This window comes from Myodes glareolus, chromosome 9 (genome assembly GCF_982192425.1).
Source record: "Myodes glareolus chromosome 9, mMyoGla1.1, whole genome shotgun sequence".
In the NCBI taxonomy this organism is placed as follows: Eukaryota; Metazoa; Chordata; class Mammalia; order Rodentia; family Cricetidae; genus Myodes; species Myodes glareolus.
In genome coordinates this window covers 101,208,063-101,228,308 of record NC_142034.1, presented here as the reverse complement: position 1 = coordinate 101,228,308, position 20,246 = coordinate 101,208,063, and the positions used below count along the sequence as shown (strand labels likewise).

The 20,246-nt window shown below is 51.0% G+C and overlaps 1 protein-coding gene across 2 annotated transcripts; it reads left to right on the top strand.

The window, feature by feature from the left end:
- Nucleotides 1-7,602: 7,602 nt before the first annotated feature.
- Carhsp1 (calcium regulated heat stable protein 1) lies at nucleotides 7,603-20,015 on the top strand. Of its 2 annotated transcripts, none has more exons than XM_048433176.3 (4): nucleotides 7,603-7,728; nucleotides 15,877-16,044; nucleotides 16,572-16,694; nucleotides 17,388-17,792. In XM_048433176.3, the coding sequence occupies exons 2-4, from the start codon at nucleotides 15,884-15,886 to the stop codon at nucleotides 17,548-17,550; spliced, it is 447 nt and encodes a 148-aa protein (XP_048289133.1). In that variant the 5' UTR covers nucleotides 7,603-7,728; nucleotides 15,877-15,883; the 3' UTR covers nucleotides 17,551-17,792. The 2 variants fall into 2 exon arrangements, with proteins under 2 accessions (XP_048289133.1, XP_085550707.1); XM_085694581.2 differs by lacking the exon at nucleotides 7,603-7,728 and adding an exon at nucleotides 9,917-10,122 and having other exon boundaries at nucleotides 17,388-20,015.
- The last annotated feature ends 231 nt before the right edge of the window (nucleotides 20,016-20,246 follow it).

Here is a 20,246-nt window from a genome sequence, read left to right as displayed (position 1 = left end):
ATCCTTCTCAAACCATTCTATCACCTGGGGACCACATATTCAAACTTGATCCTGTGAGGGCCATTCTTGGAACCACCAAATAAATAAAACAAATAAATGAAAATAAACCAAACGAGGAGGCCCAAAGAGCCTAGCCAGACGTGCGCACGGCTCTCCCCTGAGGCTTAGCAGGCTGAAACCCAGCTCATGACATGGGACTGGCTTCTGCTATGACTCCTTACCTCTCCCAGTCTGGGCCTGGGGGTTACTGGATGAGGGTTCTGGGGATTTGAACTCTGGTCCTCTTGATGCTTACATGGCAAGTGCTTTAACCATTGAGCCATCTCCTTAGCCCTTGTTTTTATTAACAGACGTTAATTGTACAAACTGATGGCCCATACATGATGTATATAGTGTACTTGAACCATATCTACCACCCCCCAGTGTCTTCTCTTATTTATCCTCCTGTTGTTCCCTTTCTCCCTAAATAATAAACTTTTATTTATAATAGTTAATTATAAATAAAATAATATATTTTTAATTTAATTAATAAATTTAATTTATTAATATTTTATAATATTAATAAATATAATATTATTTATTAATAATAAATTTTTATTATATATATCTATAATAAAATTGTTTGGCACACACACACACACACACACATATTGTTTTGAAGCAGGGACTCATTCTAGCATAGGCTGATTTGGAACTCACTTTGTAGCCAAGGCTAGACTTGAACTAATCTTGAGCCTCCAACCTCAACTTCTCAAGCACTGAGACTGCAGGTTTGAGTCTCCACATATCTATCTGCACATCCGTCTGTCTGTCTGTCTCCCACAGGGAACGTATGTGCTCCGTGTCTCTCTAGCTTAATTTGCATCATGTAATAACACCCCCTCCCATGCGTTTGCCTTCCAAGATGTCACTTCATCCGTCTTCAGCAGTGAGTGAACACCACTATACACAAGCATGACATTTCTTCATGCAGCCACCTGCCTCTAGGTACCTAGGATGATTATCTAGGCTGATTCCATAATCGGATTATTGTGAATGGTGTATTGATAAGCGTGGGTGTGCAGGCATCTCTGTGGGATACCGACAGGTTCTTCAGGATGCACACCCAGGAGAGGTGCCACAGCTTACTCGCACTGGCAGAATCCCAGCTCACGGGGGACTGTCTTGCCCTCTGTAGACAGGGACAGGTCCCCCATCCTACCACTTGGCTCAAGCTCATTCCAGTTGCTTTTTACTTGAGTCAATGTGTAGCCTGGGTTGATCTTGAACTCGCTACAGTCTGCCTGATTTAGCTGCCTGACTGTCGGGACTACAGATACTCGCGACCGTGGCCCAGAGGCTTTGGGTCTCTGTTAGTTTGACTTGTCAGGCCACCCTGGTGAGTTTGCACACGGTAGGCGTGTGCTGCCACTGAGTCACACCCTACCCCTGGCTCACTTTGGAGAGCAGAGATGTGTCTGTTGTTAATCACCCAAGCCCTGTTGACTTGGTTCCAGGCCCCTAGCACTGTGCCTGGTACAAGAGTAGATGCTCAAGAAAGCTTGTCACGTGAGTGACAGATGCCAGGAATCCATGAGAAGCATTAGCTTCTTGCTTAGTACACAAGCCACTTGTAGTGGGTGCTGGGGAGGTGGCTCAGTTGGTAGAGCACTAACCTGGCCTGTACGAAGCCCTGCGTTTCTCTTTCACCGCATACATTGGGCTTGTGCACACCTGCGATGCTAGCACGTGCAAAGTAGAGGCAGGAAGAAAGATTGGTAGCTCAAGGCCATCTTTAGCTATATTGTAAACCTATACTGTAAGTCCTACCTGGGCTACATGAGACTCTTGCTTACATTAGCAGGGTCACACAGGCAAGACAGGCCACCCCAGTAGTGGAATGAGTTCAGAGTTTTGACACTTGGGAGTCCAGGGAGCCCCATCTGGTGTCTCTCCTGTTATGTGACTCTGTGCCCCTTCCTCACCTCTGGGCTCTCCGTGTGCATCAAGACTCTATAACTAGGACTGTTTAATGGGTCATTTTGCATTCTGCTCATTCTTTCGCCCAGAAGGGCCCAGGGTGGGCTGGGGAATGAGAGGGGAGGACGCTGAGCATTGCTGTAGTCACCACAAAAGGCACACTGTGACCTGGGCGATGGAGTGGCCTCGAGAAGGACAGTTGGAGGAACTGGAGTCCCTGGGGCCTCCTCTCCCCCCCCCCCCCCCGCAGGGAGTGCAATGGATACACAGATCGGGGCAGTGCCATTTTGTCCGGCTGGAACACAGGGTCTTTTTAGAGGAAAGAAGAATGTGTTGTAATGACCAGATGTGGGTGCCTGGGAAGATCTGAGGGAGAGAGTTTCAGCAGAGGGGAAAGAAGGTGTAAAGGTTACAAAATGAGCCGGGGTATGGGGGTACATGTCTTCAATCCCAGCAAATTGGGAGGCAGAGGCAGGTAGATCTCTGTGAGTATGAGAGCCTGGTCTTCCTTAGCTACATATGGGGTGGGGTGGGGCTGCAAAACAAAGCAAAAAAAAAAAGCCTTAAGATGCCCCTGCACTGCAGTATATGGGGGCGGGGCTGGGACTCCTGTTTTTAGATGACATGCTGCCTTGAAAAGGGGCAGATGTGTGCTAAGGACAGGAAAGTGACCATCCAGAAGTAAGTCTCCAACACAGACAAGGGCACTGGGCGGGGGACGTGGGTGTTCCAAGAGCCTGGGTGAAGCGATTTATTTCCTGGGCAGGGGGATTTGTCCTCAATGATTTGCAGAGGTCACACTTTGGCACGTGTTAGGTGCCCAAGTCCAATTCCTGATGTGAGGGCTGGAGAGGTGCAATAAAACAGCACCATGTGACAGAAGGGAGGGTGCTTCATCACCGAGGTGCGTAACGAGGCTCAGAACGGGGTAGCCGCAGTTCATCCTAGGGTCACAGTGAGGAGCGTGTCAAAAATGTAACTGAAAAAGCCAATAGGGCTCAGCAGGTTAGCAGGTAAAGGTGCTTGCTGTTAAAATTGACAACCTGAGTTCAATCCTAGGTCACCTGTGTCCACACACATAACACACAAAATAAAGATATAATCAAAAGCAATTTGTCATCTTCATCATCATCATCTCCTTTCCTGGAACCAGGCTGGCCGTGTGTCCACGTTCTGTCTCTGACAGTGCGAGCGCCTTACTGAGGTAGGTGCTGCTCACGCTGCTCCCCTGGCATATGAAGACCCTCAGATTCCCCACCTACGACCCATCTCTGCACTCCATGCACCCGCCTTCATTCAGTGTTTGGGACCTCTCGACCCCGATCACAGATGCTTTAGGAGATGCTGAGGCCTTAAAATAATCAGAGAGACTAAGTATGGTGACAAATGTCCGTGATCCTGACGTATGGGAGGCTGGAGCAAGACGGTTGTAAGTTTGAGGTTCTCCTCAGGTACATAACAAGATCAAGGCTAGCCTGGGCTACATGAGACCCTGTTTCAAAAAAAAAGGGAGGGCCAGTGAGATGGCTCAGTGTGTAAATTTGCTTGCCATGCAAACCTGGTGACCTGAGTTCAAGCCCTGGAACCTCTATAAAAGGGAAAATTGTTCTCCCCAGATGCAGGTGTGCCGTGGCAACTCCTTCAGCCAATAGCCTTTAAGATACTAGCCCACTTTGGGTGTGGCCTTATGCACTATAAATGCAAACAAAAAGCATGTGCAGGCATCATGGCTGCTGCATTCGGTGCTGCATTCGGTTCTAGTTCCCAGCGCACACAGAGAACTGCAGGTCACTACTCTTTCTGTTAATTTATCCTCAGACTAATAAGCCTTTGTTATACTCCACTTTGGGCTATAACAGAACTCTTTTGTATGCCAACAAATTGGCACCCACTGTCTGGGGCGTGGGTCCACATAAGACCTAAAAAGGCTTATAGGAAAAAAAAAACAAAAACCCAGGACTTCTAGACCCACAAAAATGGGAGCCCAGCTTCTTGGTAGCTGCATTTTTCTTTCAAATAGGCTCTGTTTGCTGGCTGCAAGCAACAGTGTGGCTTCTTTAAAAGTCGACTTCCTGGTTCATGCTGGCATCATGGAATGGCTCTTTCAGGAGGTCCTGTTATGGAGCATTTAAATGGGGATTGTGAAGAGAATGATACAAGTTGCTTAATGGTGACATAGACCCACTGTGTCCCTGGAGCTGGGGCCATGAGCATGGCTCAGAGTTGGTGGTGAACGTATCTCTGCCATGTTGGACTGGGTGGAGCCAAACGGCAAAGCAGTCTTAGACCTAGCCATGCTATTTAGCATTTTAAGAGGCACTCCTGGTCAGAAAATGATTACAGACTGCAATAAAGACAGATTCAGACACAGAAGACCTCTAAATGAGTCACAGTGTGTTTTAAAAAAAAAACATACGTAGACTTGGGAGAAAGAAGAAAGTTATAAAAAGAAATAGTTTTTAAAAATAAAACAAAGTCTTTAAAGAGATAGTAAAAGTAATATAAAAGGGTACAGACAGTCATAGATCAGAGGAGTAAAGAGAAACAAGCCACATAAAGATTGAATATATACAGAGAGTCTGGATTATGTATATTATTGTGCTTTCTATAAATTTTTTGACTGCAGAGAGACATTTGATTCTGGGGGCTGCTAAGCTAAACCAACATATATATTTTAAAAGTGTCTTGACTTCTAAATTTGAATCTAAGGGTATGTTACTTTGGAAAAGAGGTTCTGCTTTTGTTTCCACAGAAGATGAGAAACTGTGGATTCCTTCCAGGCTGATGTGGTTTAATGGAATAAGATCCCCTGAAAGATCTCCATGAACCCCTAAACATACTTTACCCAACAAACAGGAAGCAGTTTGGAAAGAACTATGCCCAAATTCCCAAAATGATTGTTTATAAATGTTTGTTTTCATTTTAAAAGAGTTGATTATAAATGGTTAATGGTCAGAGTCAAGGTCTTTCTTAAGAAAAAAAAAAGGGGGAAATAGATGGGATGGGATGGGATGGTAGATTAGTGTGAGCTTACACTAATAATAGTAAAAGTGGGATTGCTTGTGAGCTATTATTTATAGACAATTTACATTGGTGTAGATTCTTGTATATCTCTAAGCTATATAGGCATTAAGAATTACAGGTCAATAGTCATTCATGTTTGTTATACTTATAGTTAGACTAATCAGGTTCTTTAGATGCATAGAGATTGTATTCTGCACAGATAGGCAATTCCAATCACTTCAAAGAACTGTAGAATGTGGCATTTAAATAACTTAGGATTCTGTTGATGTGAGACATGCTTGCTCCTGACAGCACCGATCTATTCCTAAGAGAATGTTGGGCACTGAAGACACTGTACTTGGAGCTTGTTTTCTTCTTAGCAAAAATGGCCTTTGGGCAAAAAACTGCCCATGCATTGACCACTGACAAAATGCACGGTGTCCAGACTGGACAAGCAGGATACAAGCAAAAAGACTGCCAAACCTTGCTAAGACAGGGTAAAATGGTGTTTCAAATTTTCCTGCCTCTGAAAATGGTCTGTTAGTTACTCTAGGCCTTAGCCAAAGCTGGTTGCCCCAAAATTGCAAATGAGACTTTGGGTGATTGCTCAGGCAGTCAGCTGTCTCTGTCATTTCTTGCATCTTTTGAAAGTTGCTTGATTGCACTTCCTATTTACTCAAGTAATATTATTTCCCTTCTCAGTTCTTTGACGGGGTTGAAGACTAGATAGTCATAGTTACTTTCCTGACATGACTTAGTCAAGCCATTTTAAATATAAGACTTAGACTCCTTAGGATAGGATTACTATTGAAACATTTAGCATATATTTCTTGTTTGATGATGTTCATGCTGGTTGTAATTCTAATTTTTTTTTTTTTCTGAGACAGGGTTTCTCTGTAGCTTTGGAGCCACCTGGTCAAAATACCTTTGAGATTTTTTTTGTTTTGTTTTTCGAGACAGGGTTTCTCTGTAGCATTGGGGCCTATCCTGGAACTAGCTCTTCTAGACCAGGCTGGCCTCAAACTCACAGAGATCCACCTGTCTCTGCCTCTTGAGTGCTGGGATTAAAGGCACGCACCACCACTGGCTTTAATCCTAATTTTTATGTATGTTTTTGCCTCTTCTTTTCCCTGGACAATACTTGATATTTGCTCTTATTGTATTTAGTGATATAAAGTGAAATAGACCAGGACATCATAGGGCTGGGGAGAAATGCATTAGTGGGTAACAGTGCATGCTCTGTAAGCAACAGGACCCGAGTGGAATCCTCAGCACCCACATGAATAACCGGGTGTGGCTGTATGTACCTGCAGCCCTGGTACTGGGGTTGAGATAAGTGAATCCCAAGACCTTGCTGGTCAGTTAGCTTAGCCGAAATGGCAAGAGTCTGGACTAATGAGAGACTCTGCTGCAAAGTTGTGAGGAGTAGAACAATAGAGGAGACCAGAATGCCAACCCTGGCATTGAAGATCTGGAGGGTTTTGGGAGAGTCACTGGTCTTTGTTCTAGATTGCAAGGTGGAAGGTGCTGGGTTCCAGGATGGCAGCAACGGCCACAGAGTAGATGCACTTACCATTGAGACAGGAAAGCAAACTGGCAAAGCAAAAGGTTTCACTGCTGCTGCCTACAGTGAGGGTGGCTCCTCTCACTCCAATTGTCCTAAACAAGAAAACCTGCCTAAACGCTTGTCTCTTGGGTGACTGCCGATTCAGTAAAGGTGACAATCATGATTAACTATCATCCTGGGCTACACGAGACTGCCTCAAAAATAAATAAATAGAAACTGACCACATCTGTGTATGGCAAAGTCTGTGTAACTATATACTTCAGTTCTCTTGGGCACAAGCCTGGGAATGGATAGTGTTTAACTATTAGGTCTGCCTTTTCTTTCCCCAAGGTGACTATACCATTTTCTAGTCCCACCGCTGAAGAAAACGAGAGCCCTGAGCTTTATTAGTTTTCTAGGTGGCTCAGCATGCCCTGGGGTGTAGTTAGAGGGTTTCAGCAGGGACTCCTGGGGCCTGTTGCCCACCACACCTAGAGGGTACCCCTTTCCCACGTCTAGGAAATATGAAACTGACCCTGGGGTCACGCTGAGGGCCGGTTCTCCGTTTTGGTTGTTGAGATAGATCAGTCTCTGTGCGTTACCTCTTCTGCGAATTGGAAACAACACCCCTTACCTCCACAAAATCAAGGATTCAGTAGAAATTCATCTCACTCCAAATCCATTAGGGAGACTGAGGCCAGCCTGTTTCAAAATCAGCCAACGGAGAATAAATTAATTAGACAACGAAAAAAGAACAAAACAACAGTTTCCCTCCTTCCTTGTTTTGATGTTTCTCTGTCTCTAGCTCGTAGTTTCTGCAAAAACTCTGGCGCTGGGGCTTATCTCTAGTCAAGGGCAGGTGCGGGTTGGAACTGTGCCGGGGAGGGGCAGGCACAGAACGTGAAGACCCGATTGTGCCACTTTCCCGAGCACTGACCGACACTGGGCGTCCGCAGCCCGACGTGGGGCGGACTCGGCTGGGGCGCGCAACCCGCGCTCAAGCCCGCGGGGCGTCAATACAAAGGTCCGGTCGCAGCAGCTGCGCAGCTCTCGCCTCCCTCCCAGCCGGCCCAGCCCCGCGTTCCGGGCCGTGCGTTCATTGGTCGGAAGCTCTAGGAGGCGTGGTCCCGTGCTCCACCCTGCCCGGCGGCCGCGCCCCCAGCCCTGCTCTGTTTTAGCAGTCTGAGTCCAGCAGCTGGAGAAGTCAAACGTGTCGCCAGGTAAGCTGCTGTTCCCGGGACTCAAGCGAAGGGCGTGGTGGAGCATAGGGTTCCTGGGAGCCGCAGGGACAGGGCCGAGGCTTGATCTGCTCTCCTGATTCCCCACTGCGGGGTCTTTCGGCTCTCCAGCTCCGCGATGGGTCTCTCCCAGGACATGCCCCAGTCTCCCGGGCTAGTTTGGGGAGCGCGGGTTACTCACCCTCCCTAAGGGGACATGGGTAGGTGTGGCCGCAGTTGGAGGTGTCCCTGCGGGACTTCGGGTAGTACTACTGCTAGGCCACCTGTTTTGTGCGTGGGCAGCGCCCCCCCCGCACCCCCGCCGCGTGCTTTCCGGCGGACTGGAGGTACTGGGGACTCGTAGCTAGCTGGAAGCGGAGCGGTCCCCGAAGGGTCGGGCCTTGCCAGCTGCGTGCTGGGCGGCGGGACAGTATCCAGGCCGGGAGAGGGGGAGCCGCCCTGGTCCCTCGCAGTTGGCCTCTTCTGGGGAGGCGGAGCGGCAGGGCGCACTCTCTCGGTGTTGTCGCGGGGGATGGGGAGAGGGGGCGCTAGGGCGCAGAGGAAAACTTCACCCGCGCTGACGGCCTTTAGAAGCCGGAAATGCAAGGTTGGGTTTTGATTTTTATTTAAAAAGCCAGGCTGTGAGTCCACTGCTTTTCTGGGGTTGCAGTGTAGGTCTGTGCAGGGTGAACTGTAGATCAGCCCTCTCTTGCAGGGTCTGCGTTCTGAGAGCTGGAGGTGCCTCTTTGCAAAATAGGGGACCGCCTCTGCCGACTGGAATACATAAATAACCTTTTCTGCCAGCAAGGGGTGTGTGCGGGAATAGAGGGTAGCTGGCTCGCCCAAGTGCCCGGTAAATAGGAGCTACTTTTTATTCCTGCTGGTTATTCTGCCATCCCCTGCCTATGACCAAGTCTTGGTGCTGTTAGTCTGTTCTCCAAGCTGAAGCCAGAGGGAGAGAATGTGAGAACAATTGGTTCATTAAATCAGTAATGTTGGGTTATACTTGCATTCCTGCACCGGAGAGGTGGAGAAGTCAGGAGTTTAGGGTCATCCTTGTCTCCATAACAAGTTCAAGGCCAGCTGCTGTAAATGCTTACACCTGTAATTGATTCCCAGCATTTAGGAGGCTTAAAGCAGGAAAACTTGCCCACATAGCAAGACCCTCCCTCAGAACAGCAAACCCGGCTAAACAAAACAATGCTTAAAACCAGTCCTCAAATTTGTGCTTAAAATTGTTCCACGTCCCCATTCTTTGTCCTGTTGGGCTCAAACTTTTCAACAGGACCTTCTTTCTCTGGCTGCTTTGTGACTCTGAATGTGGTGTCCCTAATTGGGGACCTTTAAGCCTCAGCCCAGCCATCCTCTGCTCTGGGACCTGTCTCCTCAGAGTCTGCCTCCCTCCGCCATCTCTTGAGTGATAACCTGGATGGAACCGTGGATGGAACACCCTCCACTCTCACTCCCCAGGGTGAGAACAGGATCTTTGCTTTGTTGGGATCTGAGTAAGCTGTTAGGCCCTGCCTGGGGTTGCGGGGGCGGGGGGTAGCGGGGAAGACGATGATGACGACGACGACGGACTGGTTTTCTTTGTCCTACTGAGTGCTAGGGCAAGAATTAGCTGACAGCTGCGGGAGGAAAGGGTTCTTCCCACGGCCCCGGTGTGACCATGCAAACCAGGGGGCCCATCGTTATTAAGTTCACCTCCTGCTCTGCTTTGTGACTGGCGCTGGCGCTACAGTTTGAGCTACTGGCTGCACGCTCCCTGTCCAAACTGAGGCAGGGAACTGGCGCCTAGGAGAAGATGGGAGAGGGTGGAGCAGAATGTTGGGAGGAGGATTTCAGGGCTAGGTTTGACGGAGAACAGGGTCCACTTTGCCTGGGGTGGGGGACTCTCAAGCAGAGCCCTAGGGCAGTGGTGGCTTCTGTCCCGAGGATGGGTGTTCCTGTGGGAGTTCTTGAGGCGACATTATTGGGATGGACTGCTTTCGGTTCCTGGAGCTTCCAGCTTCCCGGCACTCAAGGGTGGGGTTTCCCAGCTGGGCTGCTGGAGGGAGACAGGATAGTTGCTCCTCTCCTCATCTCCGGCTGTTAGCTCTTCTGTTTCACGCCCCGCCCCTGGTGTCCCTCCCTTCTGCACGCACAGAATCCACTCTTCCCCAGAACAATGGAGCAGCATGTGGCTAGCCAGCCCGGCTGCGCTGCCTGCCGAGGAGCCTGAGGCTCCGTCTCTACTCCTGTTTCTTTCCGGATGCCTGTGTCCAGTTGAGCTGATCGGTCTTTCCCTGTCCGTGGCTATGGGCTCTTTTCTGTTAGACTGTGGCCTGGCGGGGTAGGGGTGAAGATGAACCTTGCAATCTCCTGGAGCCCTGACCCTGTGCAGTTTGCTTGTGCTGGGTGAGTGTTCCTGTCCGTATGTGTCCCCTCCCCCAGAGGGCCTGCCTCTTCCTAGCTGGATAGTTTAGTGGCAGCTGTCTCTTTGGGAGCCCCTTAGAAAGGCAGTCTTGGAGGTGGGGGAGCAGCTCACGGCTAGGGCCACAGATCCCGTGTCCCAGCACCAGAAAAGCAACTAGCTGCCCATCCCCAACTAACTGACCAGGCAAAGCCATTTTAACTCTGCCGCCATCTGTGGAGCTGGAGTTTGCTTTTGGATGTTGGCCAGAGATTCCTGGGAGGCACTGAAGTAGGAGAAGCCCCAGCTGCTGAATCTATTGTCAGTTTTCTCATGGGACAGGGACATGGCGATGTGCTTACCTGGGAGGCTGGCAGGAAGGGGATTCTAATACCCGGTGCCCATGATGCCCCTATGACATCAGAAAAAGCAGTGGCTTCCCCATCCATGGCAGGGTCTTGGAAGTTCGAGTGGCCTGCTCTGTTCCTTTGCCTGAGTGACCCGAGTCTTTAACCTACCTCCCTGCCAGCATTGGCCAGGCTGTGGACTGGAAAGTGTCCCAGTCCAATGCTCAGCAGTAGCCTTCCCTGGCCACAGACCCACACAGTATTCCCTAGGGTGCAGGGCAGGCTTCAAGAGGTTCTGGCCTTGCCCAAGGATGAAGCCTCCAGCTTACCCAAGCTCATGTTCCTCGACTCTCCATTTTCCTGTCTTTGAGGAGTCATAAACCACACTCCTCTCACTAGTCTGGTAAGCACCTGGCTCCCTAGCTCAAAAGATTTCCCAGCTGTGTGTGATGGCTCACAGCATGCCTGTACTCTTAGTACCAGGGAGGCTGAGGCAGGATTGCCATGAGATTGAGGACAACTTGGTCTATGCAGTATAAGATCCTGACTCAAAAAACTGAAAAGCTGGAATGTTGGAAGCTGGGGGCTTTAAGGCCAAGAACACAGAAAGTGCAGGGCTTGGCACATCCCTGGCACAGAGATGGGGCATTAGATTTTGGGATGAGCTGTAGAGGGGCTGAGGAGGCCAGCCTGGTGCCTGCTTGAGCTCCCAGAATCTTCCAGGACTTGCTGTAAGGCCTACGGAGAATTCCCCGTCTATTTTTGGCTAAAGGCCCCCTTTGCCACATTTCCCAGGATAAGAGGCTGACACCTCTCCCTGGTGAGCAGTCAGGGTGGGTGTGGCATCCTACCCCCCAGGTCCTGGGCCTCTCCCTAGGTTGGGCTTGTCTGGCATAGGGGTTTGTGTCTTATCCTGCTGGTGCTGTCCCCACCCTCCACCCCCACTGAGGGTTAGAAGGTTTCTGCTGGCACATGATGGTGGCACTGGGCATGCTGTACGCAGCTGAGGATGTGGTTCAGTTGGTAGAGTGCTTGCCTAGGATTCAGGAAGCCCCGGATTGCATCCAGCTGGGCTACATGAGACTTTGTCTCAAAATAAAAGAGGTATAACAGAGGGGTTCAGGTGTTACAGGCGCTATTCACTCGTTCAGCTTGTGCACACACAAGTGCGTGCGCACTGCCCCATCCCCCCATAGATAGATAGATAGATGGATATAGATATCTATCTATCTATCTATATATATAGATATATCACTTATATATAGATAGATATAGATATATCACTTGGTCATATACTCATAAACATATCCCTTCACATAACTATGCAGATGTGTGTTCACACACATACGTGTACACCATTACACTACATAGTCACACACAGATAAACACCTTTGTGTACCTAGTCTGACAGTCACGACAATATCTTGGCCACTTCATTTTACCAGAATTTGTCTCGGGCAGAGGCTCACGAGGGTCTAGCCCAGAGCCCCTGCCAGCAAGAACTTCAGCCCCACCCCGCTCAGTCTCCCAGTAAAGCATCTCAGAAGGTGGGCTGCACCTTCTCCAGGGCCACACCTGGTATTGCTGAGAGGGCAGGCAGAAGGCCACAAGATAGCCTGAGCTAGGTGTGGGAGTGGGAGCTGGGGGTGTTTCAGCTACAAGCGACAGACTGCTGCCGTAGACTTTGTTCTGGTATACAAGGAGGCCAGAGAAGCCTCCTGGATACCCCTACCCCGCCCCAGCTGGACTTTGTCCCCTTCCTGGACCAGCTGGTGGGCTGGCTCTCACTGGCCCAGCTTCCTTTCAGCCTCCCAAGTGGCTGGTCTGGGTAGTGGAACAGCCTTGTGGGTCACCCGGGGAGCTCTCAGTTACCACCCCAGCTCAGTCCTTCATTTCTGTGTTCCAGTTTCTTCCACTGTGTAGCTGGGGTGAGTGTGGCACTCCGCACACACCAAGGAAGAAGCTGGATTTGAGGTGTGAGGAGATTTGAGCGGAGAGCGAGGCAGACCCCTTTGGGCCTTTCTTCATCAGCTCGGAGAGGTGGGCGGAGGTGGGCGTGATGAGCGTGTCTGAGCAGACAGGCAGAAGGCGCAAAGCGGGAGAGGCGATGATGACAATCATCCGCGGTGATGCAACTTGCTTCCTGGTCTGGCCCTGCCCTCTGAACCTTACTTCCTGCTCCTGCCCCACTGCCTGGCCTGGAACCACAGCATGCCTCCCCCCCCCCTCTCTTTTCATGAGATGTTCTCTAGCCTAGGCTAGCCCAGAGCTCTTGGTCTCCAGCTCAGGCAGGTCCAGAGGATCCTTTTGCCTCAGCCTCCAAAGTGCTCATGTCATAGGCAAGCCCCGACACCCCAGCTTCTCCCACTGTTTCTCAAATGCCTGGCTCTTTTTCATATTCCAGGTCCACCTTGCACCTCCACCCCATCCCTTTTGATCCCTTTTGTTAGCGGGCTTGTGCCACATATTGGATGTTTGTGGAGTGATGCTGTGATTGCAGCTTACAGCAGTGGCCGTAGTGAGCTCTACTCTCAGTGCTCGTATGCATTACCTCATTCCCATGTCATGAGTGGTGTGAAGCTGGAACAATTCCCATTTCTCAGATTAAAAACAACTGGGGCCCTGAGAGGTTGAGTAAGTAGTGATCCCTCAGCTGGCAGGTGGGAAGATCGGAACTCAGGTGTCCCTGACTGGGGCTGGGGGAGGGGAGGAGAAGGAGAGGAGGGGAGGGGAGAGGCCAGGAGACTGGTTAATACAGGGAAGGGCAGGTCTCCTCATGCTGATGTCATCAGGTCCCCTTGGTCTCACCCGCTGTCCTGAGAGGCCTGGGTGGGGGCCCGTGCTCCCTCTCTGGGCCAGCCTTCTTGCAGAACTCCCGGCTTTGGAACATTCTAGCACTCTATGACCTGTGCTAGAGACCCGACCGGCAGGCCAGCAGCCAGGACCTCTTCAAGGTGGGGGCTTCTCTGGACTTGTGGTCCTGCCTGGCTGGGGCCACAGCTAAGAGGTCAGTAGGTAGCTGTGTCACTTCTCTTGAAGGCTGGCCAGTGACATCTTCCAGCCAGGCAGGACTGAGTCCCCAGAGAGAGGCAGGGCATGTGGAGGAGAAGTCCGAATCTGTGGGCAAAGAGGCCCCCTTGCCTCGCACCCCTCCCTCCCCTGAGCCCCAGGACTGAAAACTCAAATGGGAAGAGTCTGCCTTGAGCTGGGACCCAGGGACCTAGAGCGGAGGGGGCTGGGGATGCAGCCCAGCTGGCAGAGCGCTTGCCCAGTGTGCACAGAGCCCTGGGTTCAAGCCGCACACTACATAAGCTGGACATGGTAGTACACCTCATAAATCGCACTTGAAGGTTGGGGCCCGTGTGGACTCCAGGGGACCCTAAACACAACACCAAAGACCAAACTGTAGCTGGGCTGTTTGGAAGACAGTTCTTCATGTCTGACAGACCAACCCAGGGCCACGCACCTGCTCAGGACTGTTCCTGTCCCATTGGCTCTCCTGACCCTGCTGGAGTCCCCATCTCCATCCCTGAGTGTGAGTTTGACTCCAAGGGGAAAGGACTTACCTAAGGGCTGACCAAGAGTTCTTGACCTTGAGCCAAGGCTGGTTGGTCCCCCTGCCCTGGGATCACTGTGTACAACGGCCATGCTGCCCATATTCTTTCCTTAAAAAAATATTTATCACTTAATGTATATGAGTGACCTGTCTTCACACGCACCAGAAGAGGGCGTCAGATCCCATTACAGATGGTTGTGAGCCGCCATGTGGTGCTGGGAATTGAACTCAGGACCGCTGGAAGAGCAGCCAGTGCTCTTAACTTCTACTCCCTCAGTCGTCTCCCCCACCCCCCTTTAATGTTGGTCTCGGTTTAGTCCAAGCTGCCTTGAGCCCACAGCAGCCCTTTTGCCTCTCCCCACTCCCACCCCGGGTGTGGCTGGCCTCTAAGAGCCACTGCCTCCTACTCTTGCCTGAATTCAATGCCCCTAGGGGTCACTGAGAGACTCTGATGACCTCGTGGCAGAGAGTAGCAGAGAGTAGCGTCTGGGGATAAGTGTGAGTTTGCTGGGAGAGTTCTTCCTCTGGGGACCCTTAGTGGTAACCCACCTGGCCATGAGCTTTTCTCTCAGCCCCCCAGGGAGCCATGCTGGGCTGTGAAGTGCCCTAGGTATGCTCTGCAGTCTGGGGGACAGGGCGAGAAGGGAACGGGGGCTGTTGAGTTGCGCTTTTGGCTTTGAAGTCCCGCATTGACTCCCTCTTACAATATTTACTGAGTGTCCTAAGCATGCCAAGGTCTGTGTTGGGGACATAGAGGGGTTACCATAGGGAGTGACCTGGCATATACCACCCCCCCCATTGTGTGTGTGTGTGTGTGAGTGTGTGTGAGAGACCAGAGAATAACCTCCACTGTTATTCTTCCGGGTGTTTATTTGAGACAGAGTCTCTCACTGGGACCTAGGGCTCCATGATTTGGCTAGGCTGGCTGGCCAGGACCCACCTGCCTCTACCTTCCTAGTGCTGGGATTACAAGCACACACAACCATTTTAACCTTTTAGAAGATTTATTAGCTGGGCCATGGTGGCACATGCCTTTAATCCCAGCACTAGGGAGACAGAGGCAGGCGGATCTCTGTGAATTTGAGGCCAGTCTGGTCTATAAGAGCTAGTTCCAGGACAGGCTCTAAAACTACAGCGAAACCCTGTCTCAAAAAACAAACAAACAAACAAAAAAATCAAACAAGAAACCTCTCTTGACAAACAAAACCAAGATTCGTTTTTAACTAGGTATATATGTGGTCCATGTGTGGCTCTGTGGGTGTGAGTGCAGATGCAGGAAGTGGGCATCAGATCCCCTGCAGCTGTAAGTACTGGTGGTTGTGAATTGTCTGTCCAACATGGAAGTGAACTTGGGTCTTCGTCAAGAGCAGTAAGCACTCTTGACAGCTGAGCCATCTCTCCAGCCCTCTACCAGGCTTCTCTATTATACATGCACTGTGGGGATCAAACCTGGGTTCTGCTTATGTGATAAGTATTTTACTGACTGAGCTATCAGCCCAGCACGTGACCTGGCATTTTCTTACACAGTGGAGATGGAGGGAGGCTTGTAGTTGCTATGGGAGCCCAGTGCTGGCACCCGAGCAGACACCTGAGCCTAGGTGACCTACAGTGAGTCTCTAGGAGTCTCTCTTTTTTTTTTTTTCTTGAGACAGGGTTTCTCTGTAGCTTTGGAGCCTGTCCTGGAACTAGCTCTTGTAGACTAGGCTGGCTTTGAACTCCCAGAGATCCGCCTGCCTCTGCCTCCTGAATGCTGCGATTAAAGGTGTGCGCCACCAGTGCCCAGCTCTCTAGGAGTCTTGACTGTGCCCTGTCTAGTCCTCTGCGACAGGACCCTGAGAGCCCCCCTCTCTCTGTAGGTCAGCCATGTCATCTGAGCCTCCCCCGCCGCCACCGCAGCCCCCGACACATCAGACTTCTGTTGGGCTACTGGACACTCCTCGGGCCCGGGATCGCTCTCCGTCCCCGCTGCGAGGCAACGTGGTCCCTAGCCCTCTGCCCACCCGCAGGACAAGAACTTTCTCGGCGTAAGTCCAAAATGGGTGCTGTTACCAGAGCAAGCAGGGTCTATTTTCTGGGCACGTCCTAGAGAAGCGCTAGGTGCCTTCAAACTCAGGAGCTATCCTGGTCATCCGGTCATCCGTGGGAGCCTGCCCCTGACTGCATGATAAACTACTAGGCTTTAGCCACAGAGGCTTCTTTCCCAGGAGGCCTTGACTTCCTCAGTTGTATGGGTAGCCACTGGCAGGTGTAGATTATGTCCTGTGAGTGGTCATAACAGTGCCAGATCTGTTACTAACAGTTTTTGAGAGGAATGCTCCCAAACGTGTTATCTCAGATGGACAAATAGGCCTGAGAAAACGTGCCAGAGTTATCCAGTCATTTCGACAATTCCGTGTGACTCGCTCCCAGGCTTGTACACAAAGCCTGCGTGACTATGCATGGTGGGCCTAGCCAGGTCTCTCGGAGCCAGAGCTAGGAGAGTGACCCCAGGGCAGTGGGTGGCTGTTGTAGAGGACTGATGGGTGTCCCCTCACATCTCCCTATCTGTCAGGACGGTGCGGGCTTCACAGGGCCCTGTCTACAAAGGAGTCTGTAAATGCTTCTGCCGGTCCAAAGGCCACGGCTTCATCACCCCAGCTGATGGTGGCCCTGACATCTTCCTACACATCTCTGAGTGAGTTCACTGTAATGTTACAGCTGGAGGTCTGGGCTGGGGGTAGAGGAGGTGTGGTCCTGGACCCATGTTGTATAGGACAGTGTGATGGGAAGGTGCTGGGCAGGAGGGTGCATGTGGAGTGTGTGAGGCTCAGGGGAGTGGCCTGGTGAGCCTGGAGCTGTCTGTTTCTTCTGCTCCAGGAAGGAAGCATAGGGCTGGGCCCCTTCTCCTGCCACTTGGTCACTAAGGCTCTTCCTTCCTGTCTGCAAGCCTGCAGGAGTCTGGGGTGTGGCCCAGAAGCCCCCAGCTGTCCCTTCCCTGTTTGGCTCCTGAGCAGCTTTTGGGTTTCCTAGGAACCCTAACTAGAACTTCTATCCAGACTTTCTTCTTTGGCCTGAGCACCCTGTCCACCCTGACTTCATTTTGGCTGAACTGGGGACTGAGTCTGAAGCTAAGGGCACATGCTTAGACATGTGACTGACACCCTGACATCCATTCTCCCTCAGCCAATGGAAGGCAAAGCCTTTTCCCCCAAAGCCCAGCCAAGTCAGAAAACACAGTTTGAGAAGGGCTGTGTTGCAGCCTCTGCTGTGATGGAAGTGCTAGCTCTTTTCCACGGTTCTGCAAATCCGAACTGCAGGCTTACAAGGTAGGCACTTTCTGGAGGGAGCCATCTCCTCAGCTCTGATGACCGCTCTTTCTCTCCTGCAGTGTGGAAGGGGAATATGTTCCAGTGGAAGGCGACGAGGTCACCTATAAGATGTGCTCTATCCCGCCCAAGAATGAGAAACTGCAGGCTGTCGAGGTGGTCATCACCCACCTGGCACCAGGCACCAAGCATGAGACCTGGTCCGGGCATGTCATCAGCTCCTAGGACCTGCAAGAACCCCTCCTCCTGGGCTTGAGGGAGACTTTGAGGGGGGAGGAGGAGCAGGACACTCTGGATATAACATTCTACCACACGAGATGGGGCCTCAAGGCCGGCATGGCCCCTTTCAAGCATTTCCTGGAAGAAGGGAGTTGTGGGCAGGCAGAGGGTGCTCAGCCACCAACACAGTCTCCAGCCATTGCAACAAGCTCTCACTGTCTGAAAACATTAAAAGCATTTGAAAAGGAGAGGCACCTGCTGCCGTGGCTGAGTGGAGAGGGTGCAGCTCCAGCCCAGGGCGGGTAGGCTTAACCTGCTATTTCCCCAAATGCCCCGCCCAGGTCAGACAAACCCTAAGTACTCCTCCTGGATCTATTTTCTCCCCTGAAGGATGTCACCAGCCTTCTGAGACTTCCATGACCCAATGCCCTGTCTGACTTGGGACAGGTTAGATCCATCTTCTGATTGCCAGTCTGGTTAGCTCTAGGAAAGCTGGCTTATGTATGTGGGGACCTTTTCAGGGGACATTGCCTCTTGGGGCCTTTGCAACAGGTGTGTCTCCACCTTCTGGGAAAGACTCCAACTCTTAGAAGCGCCTGCTCTAGTCCAGCACTCTTTGACTCAGCACTGATCCCCACCCCTGGGAATGCTGGTCTTTCCTACTTGTAGGTGTAAGGGACCCTCTCTGTGGCATTGGGTCTATCATTAAGCCAGTGCTGATGGGAGCTGTGGGGGCGCGGAAGAGGCCTCAGCTGTAAGAGGGAAGGGTGCTCTGCACTAGAGAGGCTGGAACAGTTCTAGGCCAGCTTAGGTTAGAATCTTGTCTCCAAACAACAGGAAACAAGGGCTGGGTATGTAGCTCAGTAGTAGTGCACTTGGTGAGTATGTGTGGGGCTCTGGGTTCCACTGCTAGCATAAACCCCAGAACTTGGACTCTGATGGCCTTTCCCAGTTAGAAGCTGAAAGAGAAATATACCTTTGGTGGGGAAACAAGGCTTCTTTAAGACAGCTCTGACAGATACCTAAGGATCTTCCTCCTCTTCCTCAGTGCTGGGGGAGCCCAGGGTCTTGGAAATGTCAACAGGCACCACTGCACTGACCTACACTGAAGCCACTGCCTGCCAGGTTTTGTTTTTTGCTTTTCTTGCTCTTTTTTTTGAGGTAGGGGTTTGCCATATTGCTATATAGCCTAGGCTAGCCTCAAACTCTTAGCACCCTTTATGCCTTGACTTCCTACTTCTGGGGTCAGAGGTGTGCCTTCACACCCTGCTGATTTCTTTTATTTAATAGCTTAAACTCTCCCCTAAAGCCGTTTGCCCCACATTGCAACACTGTAGATTTGTAGGTGTTTCAAACAAACTGCTCCTTAGACTCTTTTGGTGGTGGCTATGGCTTTAGTTGTGATTTAAAAATAATAGTAGTTGGACAATGGAGTTTTTAAGTGGGACTGAGAACTCTTGTCAGAACAGGGGTACCAATACTGCAGGGGTGACTGGGGCCCCAGTGATCCAGACCAGAGGCTCCTTTGATGCACTGTAGACCTCAGCATGTCCTTCTGGATTAATGTAGGTCCATTCTAAGAGGACAAAGGCTGGAACTTTGATGACCACTGTGCTTTCAGACAGACATGGGGGTCAGCGTAAAGTGGAGGATGTGCGTTCAGTTCCCAGAAAAAGCAGGCTGTGGCAGACACTTAGTCCCAGAACTGGGGAGGCTGGGCCAGGCAGATGCTCGGGGTTGACAGGTTAGCCAGCCAGTCTATTTGGTGAGTCTGAGGTCAGTGAGGCACCGTATTTTTTGTTTATAAAAGATGGCTAGCACCTGAGGCATGGAAACAGGTTGTCCTCGTCTATTTGCACAAACAAAAACTAAGTAGTTAACTGTGTGAGGGCCTTGTGCAGCTGGCTCACCTCTACCACCCAGTTTGACTATTTTCTTTGTTGTTGGACTGTTGGCAGATGTTTTTCTACTAGGTCAAAGGTGGCTTTGTCCCCTCCAGGCTTGGCTGACTGCCTAGAGCCTCTCTTGAGGTGCCTCTGCTGGCCAAGGAACAGACTTCCAAAGCCACTCTGCCAGGACCCAGGAAGGCTCCCTGAGACTGGACAGCCTTCTCTGTCACCCCATTGTTCCTAGCCATCAATACAGCTTCGGTGGCCCACGGTTGGCCTGCTAGCGGGCCCTGCCACCAACTGAGCTGCCAGCCACTTCTGCTGGCAGGATGGCCTCTGGATTCTTTTGCCCCACAGAACTCTTTGTGAAGCGCTTTTTCTGTACGGCCACATCACTTCAGCCTCTGGGCTGTTCTGGAACTGCAGGGTATTGGTATCAGAAAAGACTCTTCAGACAGGAGTGTCAACAGATCAGAAGGACACAGTGCTAGTGACCAGGCAGGAAAGAACAGATTCCCAAATACAGACGTTTGACCCCCTCAGCCACCTCTTTCTCAATAAAGTTTGTTTTGTGCAACAAAATGAGGCGACAAGAGGCTGTGTGTGCACGCTTGTGCCTGTGTGAACATGGAAGGCGGCCCACTAGGTCAGGGCGCCTCCCAAGCAAATGACATCTCTGCAGCAGGTTTCTAACGGATGGGGGTGTCCCCTCATTAGCCAACAGAGGAAGCTAGGTCTGGAATGGGGCTCATTTCTGTGGTGGCATTTGAATGCCATGTAAATGTGAGAAGGGTCCTGGGGTTCCTGCTGTAG